The 14,886-nt window shown below is 59.0% G+C and overlaps 4 protein-coding genes across 7 annotated transcripts in view; 2 read left to right on the top strand and 2 right to left on the bottom strand.

Annotated features, from left to right (window-relative positions):
- NECAB3 (N-terminal EF-hand calcium binding protein 3) overlaps positions 1–8,869 on the top strand; it is a 28,683-nt gene extending 19,814 nt beyond the window's left edge. For all 3 annotated transcript variants that reach the window (XM_075768540.1, XM_075768541.1, XM_075768539.1), the window contains 8 exons: positions 3,193–3,329; positions 3,505–3,626; positions 3,944–4,023; positions 4,460–4,513; positions 5,177–5,289; positions 6,978–7,055; positions 7,328–7,419; positions 8,316–8,869. In XM_075768540.1, the coding sequence (XP_075624655.1) occupies positions 3,193–3,329; positions 3,505–3,626; positions 3,944–4,023; positions 4,460–4,513; positions 5,177–5,289; positions 6,978–7,055; positions 7,328–7,419; positions 8,316–8,344 (705 nt within the window). In that variant the 3' untranslated portion in view covers positions 8,345–8,869. The remainder of the gene's footprint in view (positions 1–3,192; positions 3,330–3,504; positions 3,627–3,943; positions 4,024–4,459; positions 4,514–5,176; positions 5,290–6,977; positions 7,056–7,327; positions 7,420–8,315) is intronic.
- PXMP4 (peroxisomal membrane protein 4) overlaps positions 1–14,886 on the top strand; it is a 78,204-nt gene that overhangs the window by 41,727 nt on the left and 21,591 nt on the right. The window lies entirely within an intron of this gene.
- Positions 352–1,757, bottom strand: ACTL10 (actin like 10). Its single transcript, XM_075768542.1, is given in 1 exon segment — positions 352–1,757. A coding segment is annotated over 1 exon segment (1,116 nt). The 3' UTR covers positions 352–641.
- Positions 10,637–14,886, bottom strand: part of CBFA2T2 (CBFA2/RUNX1 partner transcriptional co-repressor 2) — a 66,069-nt gene continuing 61,819 nt past the window's right edge. For both annotated transcript variants that reach the window (XM_075768534.1, XM_075768535.1), the window contains exon 11: positions 10,637–13,607. In XM_075768534.1, coding sequence (XP_075624649.1) covers positions 13,320–13,607 — 288 coding nt within the window. In that variant the 3' untranslated portion in view covers positions 10,637–13,319. The remainder of the gene's footprint in view (positions 13,608–14,886) is intronic.

The following is a 14,886-nucleotide window of genomic DNA, read 5'->3' on the forward strand; positions in this document are numbered from 1 at the left end:
AAGCGAATTCAGTTTCCTGGTTTTCACCAGCTCTGTGCCCAGTGCTGAGCTGCTTCAGTGCCAAGATCAGAAATCACCTGCCATAGTAAAGCTGCGGCAGTGCAGGCGCTGCGTGGACCTTCTCCTCCTCAGCTCGTTCCTCCCACCCCTGTGGCTCCCTGTGGACCTCGGGGTCCTGCTGCACTGACTGCTGGAAGGAGATTTCCTGCCTGCTGGAGCATTCCCCTTCCCCACGCTGGCAGCTGCAGGCAGGGCATTCGAAAAGGACAGCTTTGCTGCAGACATGCACGGCCTCCAGCCTGGAGTGCCAGGGCTTGGTTGGCAACCGGCTGTTCCCAGACAGTTGGCGATGCCCGCATTCTCAGCACGAGCTGTGGTTGTGGTGGCAGCCTGATCGGACACATGCTTCTTAGAGTGATGGTGGGTAGGCACAGAAATAACCCGGAGTGTCAATGAAAACCAGTTTTCTTTTGGAGCATTTGAATTGACTTCGCACGCCTGCAGCAGCGCAGGAGCTGGCCCTCGGACTCTACTGCTGCTGCAGCTCTGCCCGGAGCAAGGCTGTGTTTCAGAGACCGTCCTCCTGCAGCGGGAGCTGTGTCCTGCTGGTGGGATGCTTTCAATGCATGGTCATCATCGGCCTACTGGAATATCTCATGTACGTACTTGGCACCGTGCTCCTGAGACTGGTCCTTTGCCATCCATACATACTGGAAGGATGTGAGTGATGCTGCCATGGAGCCCCCCACCCAGGCTGCTATGTCCCTTTCCGGGCTTGCCAGGACCTGAATCTGGCAGCCCATGCTGTGGAACAGGGTGTTCAACTCTAAGCACATCCTCTCGGGAAAGCCAGGAAACATCGAGGAGCCACCTGACAGTGCGATGTTACCCACCGTGTCCCTCCTGGCGTGGTCGGGTACCTTCTGGAGGCTCTGCAAGGCCAAGTGGTGGAGCCCTAGGGAGCTTTGGTGGAGTAGCTTTGGTTGGAAGAGCGGCTCCGGGCAGCAGAATCATTCCTTGTCTAGGGTTATCCAGTGCCCATCAGGGGCTTGAAATCTGGCTGGATGATGGTAACCTTGGTCATGGAGGTCTCCTTCGTAGTCCATGGAGACATAGCAGCATTGCTTCTTCAGCTGGATCACTGTCTTCTTCAAGGCCTTCAGCACTGCGGGGTCATTGGGGCTCTCCGTCAGCAGGCTGTGCAGGTAGCTGGAGAGGAAGCCACCAGCCACCCCGAGGCGGTAAGTGGCCTCCCTCCAGGTCTGGCCCAGGCAGATGGAGGTGACGTGGGACACTCCTGCCCCAGCCTCCACGGCCAGGCCAGTGACTCTGCCATAGGCACAGAGGGAAAGGAACCCGATGTTAGCCATGTGCCGGGCTGGCACCCCGAAGCTCTCGAAAAGCACCTCCGCCACCTTTTCCCTGCTGGTGGAAGGGCAAGACGGGGAGTCAGCCACGAGCACCGGCTGTTCCTCTGGAGGAGTTTTCAGGCCACAGGAGAAGAGGTGGCTCCACAGGTTTTCCATGCCATCCCAGTCCTCAATGATGCCGTGCTTGAGTGGGTAAGTCCTGGGTGCTACGGCGAAGCCTGCCGTGCTTTCAGCGGTGGTGGGATCCCACTGGGTCTCCCAAGTCGTGCCTGCACGGCAGTGGTGCAGCGACATGGTCCTTAGCGCAAACTTGGGCTTCTTCTGGCCAGCAAAGCCTGCCCGGGTGAAGCTGCTGCCATTGTCTACGATGACTGCGGGCTTTGGCATGACTGGCACTGCGGAGGGACACCGGGGAGGGAGGAAGACCCTCACCCTGCAGTGGAACAAGAGGAGTCTCGTGGGGACAAACCAGGCAGAGGTACCTGCTCTGCAGGGGAGGCTGCGGCTCAGCCCCAGCGGAGGACAGCTGTGCCTGCTCTAGAAGTGTCTGTCTCTGGGTGCGTGCCTCAGCCTTTCCTCCTCCTTGCTCCCTGCCTCGCTGAGCATCCCTCCTTGGGTACCTTGTCTCCATCCCTGGGGGCCTGGAGATTTTCCCCAGCCCCTTGGGATGTCTGACAGTGCAAGGACAAAACTCCAGGTGGTTTTAAGGAAGCAAGTGAAAACTGGACAGGAGAATGGTTGGCCCAGGCTGCAAGGAATGGTGCTGCTAGCAGAACCCATAGCATGGGGAAAGGAGCCATGATCTGGGCTGTGGCTGTTCATTGCACCTAGATTTTTGCCCAAGAGGGTCTGCGGCCACAGTGGAAAGGAAGGAAGGAGTTTGGGGTGCCTGTATGTGTGTCCAGGCACTTCCCCAGCTCTCCGTGTTTCTCAGACATGCTCCTGGGGCATGGCGTGCATCCTCACCCACTGTGTGGGTGCCCTCCAGGCCAGCTTGCCTTCTTGTCAGGATGCACAGTGACCCCTTCATTCTCCCCAGCGCTTCTTGCATGTCCCCTGGACCCCTTTACATGCACCCAGCGCTAACGCCCGTGGTGCACACATTGCACGTCAGACCGGGGAGGAAGGTGGTGAGGAAAGGGCACGCAGCCCCGTGTTCCTGCCAGACACCCCTCCAGACGGGCCAGGGCTCGTGGGGGCTGTCACTCACGCTTGGCAGGTGACATGGGGACGGGCTGTGGGGTGCACAGATGCACATTGCATATTCAGTAGGGATCTCTTCCTGTCAGAGCAGAGAGGCTTGGCGCTGTCTTCCCGGGGAGAGAGGGCATGAAACCAGCCCGCTGCCCTGTCCTGCCAGCGGTGGGGTGCTCCCTGGAAGGGGCTGCCTGTGCCCGGGGGGCTGCTGCAGGCTCTCAGCCCCACCAGCCTCGTCCCAAGAGCCCGGTGCAGGCAGAGCAGCATGTGAACCGTTGGGTACAGCAAGGGATGCTCTGCCAGCCCTGGAGCCCTCCCCGAGCTGGGGGCTGTGTCCTTTACCTTGCGGCTTGGGAGCGTCCATCTGCGGTCCTCCACGCGCCTGGGGCTGTGGGTGCTGGGCCAGGATGGGGGGTGTCCACTGTGCATTCCCTGTTGTGACCTCACACGCACGCACCTAGAGGATGCTTTTGTCCTACAGTGTCATCATTTCGTACAATAACTAAAAATTTGATTGGAATCCACCCCCTTGGGTTTATTTAAGAGCCAACCCCTCCCAGACGTGGCTCTGCTCCCCCCACGCAGAGCCAGAGGCATCTGACAGATCCTCTCCCCTTCCCCACAGAGGTACGAGACCTCCTCAAAGATGGAGCAGTTCCTGACCCGTTTTCTGCTGCGGGAAACCATGCACCAGCTGCAGTCCCTGCAGGCCTCGCTCGAGTGTGCTGTGGACACTGTGGAAGAGCAGGCGGGACGGGAGAGGTAATGGGGTGGGACATCCCCACCATCGCTTGTGGGGGCTGCAGCACGGGGCGGGACTCATGGGTCCCCCTGGGAGGGACATCTGAGAGCAGGATCTGCCCTTTCCAAGCCCGCTGTGAAGCTGACCCATATAGCGAATGACTCCAACCCTTCCTTTTGCATTTCATTCTTTCAGAAAGGACGTAAAGAAATCTGAGACTTTGGTTGGCCTGAGGTCAGGGAGACGATGTGGGCGCAGAGGACAGAAGAACGTCTGTCTTTCCCCAACAGACCCCTATTCCGGGATGCTAACGACAGGTATCTGCAGCCTGGCCACCCCTCGGGTTGGTGCCTCTGCTCTGCTGGAGCCTGGAGTGGGTGTGGGGGCAGCAGCACGGGACAGCGGGGGCTTGTCCAGGACAGAGCCTGGACCATCATACCCAGATGCCAGCTGGAGCTTCTGGGGGATGTTGTGTCTCTTGAGCAGTGGGAAAAATTTCAGGAGAAAATCAAGTCCATTTTTTTTGTTTAAATCAGAGGTTTAGAAGCTTTTGTGGTTTTCTGGCTCTTGAGCAAGTTTTTGCAATGACAAAAGCAAGCTTTTTTGGTGACATCTCTCTGCCCTTCCCTTGCAGGCATTTGTGTTGAAGACAACAGCCAGTGGATGGCGCAGATCAATAGGCTCCAGCAGCTCATCGAGAAACTAGAGTGCAAGGTGCGTGGCAGAGGGAAGGTGGGCTGGGAACTGCCCCGCACCTCTGTGCTGGCCGGGTCGGTGCTGGGACCTCTCCCCGTGCCAGTGGCCCTGGTATTTGGTCCTGGCATCGTTAGAGAGCTACACCCATTCACCAGACCCAGACTTGCAAAGCTGCTCATCCCTAGCTGTCTCCAAAGCCCCCCTTCTCCCCTCAGGTCTACTGACCCTCCCCTGTCTTCTCCATGGTCTGTGTGGATCTGACAAGCCAGTCTGGGCTCGCCGAGCCCCACAGATGTGCAGGTCACATCCCTGTTCTCCCCCAGGTTCCCAAAGGAACGTCCCCAGAGCAGTACCCGTCATGCTGAGCTGGGCTGGGCTGTGGGTTACTGCCACGTTTTATCTTGTGGCAAATTTCTCCCAGTCACGATGATTTTTCCTGTGGTGTTACATGCAGAGCCCATGCCTGGAGCCGCTGAAGGAGGAAGCGATGTGCAAAGGAAGAGACGCCGTAAGTCCCTGTCTTGCTGCTTGTTGTTTGCAGGTAACCCTGTAGTGTGCACAGATCCTCTCTCTCTTGCATACGCGTGTGCTCGCACAGCCCCTGTGCCCCGAGACTGGAGTCACCTGGGTGAGCTGCTGGCTTCGGTCTGGCGGGGGGTCTGCTGCCCGGCGATGTAGCAGGATGGGAGTCAGAGCTGTGAGCTGCGGGTGGGCCCATCCACAGGACGAAGGCAGCTCCATCAGGTCCATGAAAGCCCCAGGCAGTGCCCACGGGCAGCCCAGAGGAAGGCAGCGCCCTGCTTGTGAGTGCCCAAATCCCCCAGGTTTGCTCTGAGCACCCACAGAGCATGCAGAGCCCCAGTGGAGGGATCCCGAAGCCCCTTCCTGCTGGAGGAAGGACACAGGGAACTGTAGCAGCCCCAAAGCAGGACCCTACCACGAGGGGATGGAGTATCTCCTGTTGGTGCGGTCCTCGTTGTAAAGGCAACCTGCTCAGGTAGGAAGAAGCCACTTTATGTTGGCGTTGTCCCCAGCATTGTGCTGCCAGCCCCTTCTTGCGGCTTCCCCTGCAGCGCTGCATTTACTCGGCACCGCCTGGTCCTGCAGCAGGCTGGGAGCAGGGAGGGCACAGATTAGTCCCTGATGCCGCTGGTCCACTGTCCCTTCACAGCACATCCTGGTGGCGAAGAGGCAGATCTCGGTGGCAACAAGCAGCGTTGAGGAGTTTTGCCAGGCGTTCAGGTCCTACACGGAGGTCACCGCCGGGCAGAGCAGCTGCCTGCAGTAAGTGTGGAGGGTGGTGGGGCTGTTTGTGGCGTGGCCCGCCCAGAAACAGGGGCTTTTAACACAGCACCCTTGGGGGAAAAAAGGATTTTGTGTGCCAGTTGGCTTGGTGTGCGGAGGTTTGGCCTCGCAGAGAGGACAGGACGGTGTCACAGCTGCAGCGGTGTCTCTGGCTGCCGTACCGTTCCATCTCCTGCCGCAGGTTCCCCCAGCAAGAACCACTCGTCGGCGTCTGGCAAGGACGAAGCTGGTTTTTATGCTAGCACAAGTGGCTGTGGCATGCATGTGTAACAGAACGTGTGTGTTCCTCCAGCACTGAAGGACTTGACAGTAATGGGGGAAAGTCAAGGGGAGAGCTCACGTCACAGCATTGCCTGAAGTGAAGTGTGTGTAGTGCTGGTGGGAAGCGGCCGTGAGCACCTGAAGCTAACCCCCGCGTGAGACCAAGGCTCTGCCCCGCAGCGCTGCCCCAGAGCTCCGAACAGAGCTGGGGACAGAGCCCAGGTCTGACTTCAGCGACGCGCCATTGACAGCGTGTCCCTGGAGATTGCACAGCTGCTCTTCGAGAGGCGCTTTCCTTCTCCCACGGGAGATTTCAAGCCACTTTCAGCGGGAAATGCTCGTGCTGTTCCCGTTTAAAGTGTCATTTTTCAGCTCTTCAGTTCCAACAGCACAAAATTGCATTTTCAGTCCACACAAAAGGAAGATATTTGTTTTGACACGTGTGGCAGAGAGAATGGTATTTTTTTCCTTTGGAATTGATGGGCTTTTCTGTCATGACAACTATTAGTGTAGGCAACTGGATAGCATCGCATGGGCAGGCTCTCCGCATGAGCAGAAAGCTGGGGCAAAGCCCAGGGAGACTCCACTGTCCTGGTTCATGCCAGGGAATTGCAAAGCTCCTTGTGGCCCTCGTACAGGGGGACGCAGCCTCTGAGCTGCCGGGTGACCCGCTCTGCTCTCCCCCCTCCAGGGCTTGGTCCCTTCCTGCAGCCCTTAGCAGCAGCTGGAGGAAATGTTCATCCTCAGCTGGAATGAATGATGCTGCTGCAGCTGAGTGCAGATGGTTCCCCAGGCCCTGCACCCCGAGTCTTGCTCTCTCACCTCCCTGCTGCTTCCCCCTCTGTCTTCCCATGGTCTGGAGAAAGCCCCAGCCTGTTCTTCCGGCAGGAGGGAGCGTGGGAAGCATTGCATGGCGGAACAGCGTCGCTTCGGGGGGCAGCGAGCTGTGGTTTCGCGCTGTGATCTCAGGTCCTTCCTCTCATGCCTCAGTTTCTTTTTGCCTGAAGGGTGAGGGATGAGCACACCTACTGAAAGGGCTGGAAGGACGAGCTCCTTCGTCGGGCTCTGTGCTGCACTGCTAGGGACGTGCCAGGAAATACTTAATAAAACACTTAACGCGCTGATTTCTGGGCACCAGTGAGGACCAGTTGAATAGCTGTAAAGCTCCTCTGCTGCCTGGCTGCAGGAACTGCGAAGCGTGACGGATTGGGATTTGGGATCCCCTGGAGCCGTGTGCCAGCCCCGGCAGCCCCACATTGTGGATGCATCCAGACTGCTCTTTGAAAGCCTCGTGGTGAGGCTCGCCTGTGGACCTGTGCCCCTCGCCCCCGGGCCTGGCGGGACCCACGTGGCCGCACCGTGCTGGCTTGCCAGGCCCCATCTCAGGGTGGCTCTTGTCCCCGCAGCGTGTCCGCCTGCAAGCTGACTGATGAGGCCTGCTTCATCCTTTACGAGTTCTGGCAGGACGTGACTTCGTGGAGAAGGTTGGAGGCTTTCCCTGTGCGGGGCTGGGTCTGGATGCTCTGGGGTGGGGGGGTGAAGGGGGGGGGGGGTTCCTCTTGGGGCTCCCCCAGGAACCCGCTGAGCACCCTGATAAAGGCTTTGGGGAGCAGGGTGGGAGTGGATGTCCTGCTCTGGGTGGTGCAAAAGCAGCCCTGTCCCCCCCGTGCGTGGGCAGGGACCCAGCGCACAGCCGCTCTGCTACGCGCGCACGCACAAGCCCTGCACCCTGCTGACCCTGCACACCGCTTTACAGCCACTTGCAGTCCAGCTGCAGCAAGACTTTCCAGCGGGCCATCATCAGCTTGCTGGAGTCCCCGGAGCTGCTGACCACCATGCTCTTCCCAGGTGAGGGGAGGCCGTGGGACCGGCTTGGGGGGGCTGCAGGACCCCCAGCGTGCCAGGCTCCTGCTCTGGGTGCTCTGCAGAGGGTAGGAGCAGTGCAGGGAACAGGCGCCTTGGCTCCCTCCAGAGCAGAAGATTGGCTTTTTTTTTTTTTTGGGTGGTGGTGGTGGTTGTGTTTTTCAAACCAGAGTGAGACCCGTTTCCCCTGGCAGGTTTTTTGTGTGTGCTGGCAGCTCTGGGGGGCCCCTGCCCTACCTGGGGGCTGCTCTGCAGCCGGGACAGCGGGGGGCACTCCTGGGGCAGCAGATGAGCTGAGCCCTGTCTCGAATACACCTGATGCCTCTTTTTTTTTTTTTTTTTTTTTTCCCCCTCACCCTGAGCCTGCTCTGCAAAGCACTGACCTTCCTGGGCATGTCCAGTGGTCACGTCCAGGTTTACAGCTCAGGGGTGCTGAGGCACAGGAGGGACAGGGAAAGCTCAGGGAAAGGCACATTCTCCATGGTACCAAGAGAAATCTGGGCAAGGCGTGAGGAACTGGGAGAGCCTGGTGACAGATAAGACCAAATTAAGCCCCGGTTTGCTATCACTTTTGGATCTTGTGTAAAATACCATGAAACGCAGATTAATTTGGACTATAACCCACGCTGGTGGTGCTCGTCCTGAGCTGCCAGTCCCACCGGCCACATTCCCAGTGCCCCCCTGCAGAAGTCGCCCAGCTCTCGGCTGTGCCGTGGCCGCGCTCCCCAGGGCGGTGGGTGCTTCAGCGCCAGGTGCTGGGGCCCCGCAGAAAAGCCCCAGCTGTCCCCGAGCAGGGCCGGATCCCCCGTCCCTGCCACCCCAGATCCCCCTCCCCACTTAACACTGCCGGCACATCCTGACCCCTTCCCTCTCTCCCCCAGCATCTTGGTGGATCATGAACAACAACTGACCCCGGACGCCGAGAGCATGCAGAAGGATGCAGAGCCCTCGGCACAGCCGTCGCCTTCCCTCGCGTTCGTCACCTTCCTGTCCCTTGTTCCCTCCTGCGGTTGCGTGGGAGCTGCCCGCCCGTTGTCCCTGGCAGTGTTTTACCCTTTTGCTCTTTTCATGTTTATTTATTTATTTATCCCCCCCCAGGACAGTCTTTGTGCTGCCCAGGGGAGCGAGACGTTCCCCGCAAGGCTCGTGGGAGCCGCGCTGGGGGGGGGGGGGGGGGGGGGCCGCCCAGCCCTTGGGGGAGCACTGCTCTGCTTCCTGCGTCCCTCAGCCCTTCCTGCCCCCCAGCTCCTCTTCCTCCCTGTGCTCCTCTTCCTCCGGGCTCTGAGGACAGGCTAAGGCTCCACGGGGGCTGAGACGAGTGGGGGGACATGGCTCTGGCCAACTGTGACATCGCTACGCCCGGCCCACCAGAGCCACCCTGGGCCAGCAGTGACTGCCCGGGGAGCCGGGTTGTGAATAGTGTTTTATGGGCGGGGGGGGGGGGGGGGGAAGAAAAAAATTTCTAGCCAGGCGTGCCAGATCTGTCCCTGGCCACGCTGCAGCCATTGCAGTGGCTTTGAGACTGGACTCTGCCCCCCCCCCCCCCCCCCCCCCCCCCCAGCTGTGCCCATGGCTGTGTACACCCCCAATAAACCACTGCACACCTCCTGGGGAAGGCGAGCGTGGCTCGGGGCTCCGTTGCTTCATCCTGCGGCTTAGGTACCATACCCCAGAGTCAGCACCAGCGTCAGTGCTGCCAGAACAAGCTTGTAGCTGAATTAATGGTGGCGGGGGCATGCGGTGAGTGGGGAACCCCCTTGGCTGCAGTGGATAAAGCCCACCCGGTCCGTGGGGTGCTCCCTCAGGGTTACTTTGCTGGTGCAGCAGCCGCAGATCTGCCGCTGAGCTCCTGTAAAACGCTGCGGGGAGCAGCCTGGAGCCAGCGGTACCAAGGGTGAGCGGGGCTGGGGAGGGAAAATGCCACCCTGTGCCCTACCTGTCCCTGACACCCGGTGGGGTTCACCTGGCTCACCCACACCTTCTGCCTGCACACGCAACTCTCGCTTGCCAGGGTACCTGGCCCCATTCCCCTCCACTCTGTTCCCCAGCGGCATCCCCAGCAACACTAATTAATGTCACTGGTTCTGCCCCACCCCACAGGTGCAGTGGGTACAGCTCCATCCTGGGGCTGTGGGCATGTCCAGTATGGTGTAACCCCCCCCGGTACAGTGGGGCCACAATGGGGTGGGAAGGCTGGGCCTTGCCCCAGCAGGAACTTCCCAGAGGGTCCCCGGTTTGGGCTGCAGGGACGGTGACCTGGCTGAGGGGGGGGGGGGGGCAATCTGCAGAGGTGGGATCAGGAAAGCTCCTCCTCGGAGGAGCAGGGATAGCAGCCACTGCCACCAGCTCGGAGGGGGCACAGCCAAACCCCAGCCCATGCTCAGGCAAACAGCAAATGCCCCCCCGGGACAGAGCACAGAGCCTGGCCCGGTCCAATGGGGACCCATCTTCCCAGTGCCCAATTATTTACCTAATTATTAATAACTGCTAACATCCCTGGCCCAAGCCAAACCTGCCCTGATCACGGGGCAGCGGAGGCGACTCCAGCGCACTGCTGGGGCAGCTGCTCCCCCCACGGGAGCCAGACACAAGGGGACCAGGAAAGGGCCGGGGCCAGAGCTGCGCCATGGGCAAGGGACGAGCTGGGCCAGGCACGGCCGGCGTGGGTGAGAGATGGGCACTAGGGCAGCCACACCTGGCAGAGCTGCTTTCGGCTTTGGGCTTCCTGAGCTGCCAGCTCGGCTGGCTCCAGGGAACACCAGCAGCGTCCCCAGACTAGTGTGGGGTTTGGTCCCCAATTTCCCATTTCTTAACCCCTGGGTTAGTGTTTGCAGCAGCCTGGAGCCCGAAATCATCAATTAGGCAAAGGTGGGTGCAGTGGGCATCCTCAAGTGGCTGCAAGCTGTCTGCAACAGCACCGGGCAGGCTGTTCTGTGCTCAAATTAAAAAAATAAGAACATTTAAAAAGCTCAGACATGAACACATTTAAACATGAACCCAAAGAAATCCAAAATTACTGGGTATAGGGCAGAAGGCCAGCTCTGCCAGCACTGCTCCCCCCAGGACCTGCAGCAGCATCACCACGCAGGGGAGGCAGTTTCCATCCCTGCAGCTCCCACTGCCCCAGCATTCCCGCAGAAACGCCGACCAGAGCAGCACAGCAACCCCTCTGCTCCTGCTGAGAGAGGAAGGGGGAGCTGTATGATGAATATAGTCTTTTTATTGACTACTTTTGAGTAGAACAAACTAAATACATCTGTAACAGTTCGGGTTCCTTTATACAGGACATTAAATAAGTTATGCACAGGAATGAAGTAACAAATTTCTATTACAGAATTAAATGTCAAAAAAAATAGAAACCTCAACCCAATGTCATCCCATGTCCGAATTTCACATTTATCATTCCATGTTAAAAAAGAAAAAGAAGCAATCTTTCTAATCATGACTGTTAGTATTTCATTCATTTACACTGGAGTTAATTTTAGTACACGGCCATCAAAGTTGCATGAGAATTATGGAAGACAATCTATTTACAAGCATTTTCTTCCAGCCCTGCCCTGCTCTTCTTTCTGCATCCGACCTCGCGGCAGCTGGCCAGCGCTGACCCACAGCGTACGGTCAGGACTGCCCTGAGCACTGGGACCTCGCGACCGGACTTTATTTACCTGAGGCAGCTCTGAATCCGCATGTGTCCCATCATGGCAGGAGAGCCCCTCAGCCCTTCCCGGCTCCCAGCAGAGAACTGGGGGTGCCCGGGCAGCCCCGGTGCTCCCACAAGCCCAAAGCCTTTGCTGCTCCTCCCCGCTCGACGCAGCAGATTTTAAGCTTTGCTGCAGCAGCACGGGCAGAGCCGCTTCCCGGGGCCGTTGGGATGGGCGCAGCACGCGAGGCAGCACGGGGGCCGCTGCGGTTTGGGGCTGAGCCCGCTGCCCCTCCTGGGGTAAAACCTGCGGGCTGGGTGACACCTTCCACAGGTCGCTGCGGCCTCACCACTGCTGCAGGTCAGGGAGAGCCGAGTGCCAGCCCGACCCAGGGCTCCAGCGGCTCAGCACCATCCTGCTCGGCTCCCAGGAGCCGTGTCCGTGCAAAGGCCTTGGCCGCAGCCAGGAGCCCCCGTGCTGCCTCCTGGGGGACACAGGAGACCGTCCTAGCTGCCACTCGAGAGCCGTCTTGAACACCGGGTGACTTTGTGGCTGGTTTTTGCCTAGTAAAAGCTGGCAGACACAGGAATCACCCGCTCTATCCCACGACAGCAGCTTCCAAAACAGCTTTCCCTAAGGGACGAAGCTGGTTCAGTGGCTCGCTCGTTTACCCCTGGGCAGCCAGCAGCCAGCCCCACCGCTGCAAACTCACTGATGATTCATTAGATCGCTATTATTCGCCTCCAATTGAAAAAGTGATCAAAAATAATTTGGGAATTACTCGCCTCATTGGGCTCCAGCTCAGCAGTCCTACAAAACCAGTCACGCAAACACAGTTTTGCTGAATAGATGGTTTTCTGGAGCCTGTTTGTGCGCTACCTGGGAAATCGGTGCGGCTCCCAGAGGGCATGTGCCCGTCCCTCCCCGGGGCTGCGCCTCTGCTGACCTCCACGAAGCATCCGAGCTGAGCCCTGCTGCTCCCTGAAACAGCCCTTCTCTGGGTCGGTGCCGATCGCAGGGTTTGGACTGCCCCGAGTCCCTCCTTCCACGCCGCAGCAGGGCCGCTCGGAGCGATGGATCTCCCCAGGCTGACCATGGCCTCTCTGCGGGGCCTCACTCTCTGAGCCGACACCTTTGGGACGGTCTCCGAAGGCTGGAGGAGGCGGCGGTGGCTGCGCATCCCTGGGGAGCTCCGAGGAGAGGAGCGCAGCTGGCATCGGAGCAGCACTGCAGGAACTCCGGGGGCTGGGGGACACACACCGTGTCCTGCATTTATTTTCATAGTTTGGCCAATGCACGTGGAGAGAACAGACTATAAATAACCCATCGCAATCGCGTGAGGATCTGTGTGGTTAAAAACACCGGCAGTAACTCTCAAATCAACAACTTCCATGCAGTCAAAAAACCCCACTTTCTGCATAGCAAAATAACGGTACCCAGGTGGGAAGGGCAACAACCGCCCGCACCCAACCCAGCTTCGCTCTGCGCTTTCCCCCAGCAAAGGTCCCGCCCAGGGTAACATGCAACCGTCTGTCCCGTCGCAGACCGGGATCGAAGCCAGGCCATCCAGAAGCGACCAGCCGTACTCTCCCGGTACTGACATTTGGTTTAAAACAGAGGAATCCTCTCCTCCCTCTCTGCAATCCTCAGCTGCCAACCCACAGGCAGGAGAAGAGAAGAGGGCTCGGCTCTTGCCATTGCACTAGAGGACGAGATGTTCCTGCTGGGAAATCGGCTCCGGTCTGTTCACAGCAACAAGCAGCCAGCGCGGCCACCTGAGACACCGCTGTCTGAGAGCAAGGAAAAAAAATAGATGCATATTGTGGCAGAAAGGTAGCTGAAGGAGGAGGCGGCTCAGACACCTCAGGAAAGGAGCTTGAGCACGTCTGACCCGTGAGGACGGGGCTCAGCATCTCCCGCGTGTGCCGGCAACACTCTTCACTGAGTCCAGGTCCCCCCGAGCGAGTGCCCGGCCCGCTCCAGGTCCCGAACGCTGCTCCGGTACCCCCCTGCAGAGCGATGGGCGGGCAGGCGCCGCGGGCAAGGCCGGCCTCAGTTCTTCACGAGCCACAAAAGAAAAAAGGCAGAATGAGACGGCAAAGCCCGAGTATCAGCGCTCTGAGGAGGTGGCGCGATGTGTCAAATGTGCCAAGTGATACAAGTCGCTGTGGGATTTTTTTCGGCTTAAAAAAAAAAAAACAACCCAGGGAAACTAATCAAATGGACCGAACCCAAACTTCCCCTTTAGAGTCCGTTCGTATCTATTGCTGTCACGGATGCCGGGGTGGAGGACCGGGAGGTGGTCGCTGAAGTCTTGTCGAGGGCCGGGCTGGGCACACCGTCGAGGCTCTTGGCGGCGGCTGCCGATCGGCCCATGGGCAGAGCCAGCGGCTTGCTCTGGCCGTGCAGGCCTTGGCCGCAGATTCGGTGGTGCCTCTCCCAGTCCTTGTGCTGGCAGAAGGAGCCGCAGTACCGGGCGATGTTGCAGCCGCTGCACGTCTCGCTGGCTTTGCGACCGCAGTTCCAGCAACTCTGCAAGACCAAAGACGCCGCACTTTAAAATGGGGTTAGTTTCCAAGAGCTGCAGGACGGTGCTGACTCAACAGCTCTGGAGGGGACCGTTCATTCCCCTCTGGCCCAGATTTAGTCATATTAAATGAGGAATCCATTAATTCCTGCTATTTCACAGCCCTTTGCCAAGGGTACTAACCCCTACTCCTCTGCTCTGCCCCAAACTGCCTGCCAGACTGCACCGGTCACATCCTCTCCCCTAGAACCACCCAAACGCATAGAGGAAACAGCAGGCAAAGACTAAAAAACACGCTTGCAGATGCTGCTATTTGGTCTTTTTATTTCCTGTTTTAATCAGCTCTGTTTTGGTATCGCTCCCAGCCAAGTGCTCTCTGCAGGGATTACAGCGTGCTGCACAGGCACCATTTGCTTTGCACCCTGCCTAGCCGCACAAGAGGTCGGAGCAGGCTAATTTGGAAAAGAAAAAGCTCATTTGAAAGCCTCCCAGCCAGGTGGAAGCACTGCCAGAGCCCGAGCTTCAATCTGGAAGTGGAGCAAAGCCCCTCTGGCCGCGGGGAGAGGCGTCAGCTGGTGGGCTTACAGCGTGCCACCGCTTCCTTACGAGCGCGGGGGCAAGGGGCCAGCGCCGGGAGCTGCGGCTGCAGCTGCTCCGAGGAGGGGAGCAGGCGGATTAGCTTTCCTGCAGCTGGACTCGTGCGTTAGCAACCGCATACTGGGGAGGGCAAGTTCAGCTGCGGAAAAGCAGCCTCCGCCGGAGCCTGCCGGCCTCTAAACCCGCCTAACAGGGCGCCTTTCGCTGGCCGCCGCTTCTGCCACCCCGAGCAAAAAGCTGTCAAAGCAGGAAAACGGGGTGGTGGGAGGTGCTGACCTGTATTGCACGGCCCTGTTGTGGGGAAAGGCAGTGAGATTCGCCGCTCCCGGGGTCTGCACCGGAGCCACCAGCTCCCAGCGATGATTTACGGGCAGCAAAGCGCAAAACGAGCCGATGGGGAACGAGCGGCTCCAGAGCCAGCGCGTCCCCGAGGCTCCTCGGTCTCCCGAGAGAAGCAAAACTCGCGACCAAAAAAAAAAACCAAACCCCTCATCAAAGCCTGTGGTAACTCTTGGAAAAGTGGGTCACTGCTTTACAGCTGTTTACACTTCAAGTGGTGTTTTTAAACCGTATTTCAAAGGTTACTTGGCGTGCCAGAATATGTGACAGCTTTTCAATGTGGCCTTTCGAGAAGAGCTCTGGGTGCTGGGGAGACGCAGCCCGCGCTGGCAGGGGGACACGGGGCTG

The sequence above is a fragment of the Balearica regulorum genome, chromosome 16, assembly GCF_011004875.1.
Source record: "Balearica regulorum gibbericeps isolate bBalReg1 chromosome 16, bBalReg1.pri, whole genome shotgun sequence".
NCBI lineage: Eukaryota > Metazoa > Chordata > Aves > Gruiformes > Gruidae > Balearica > Balearica regulorum.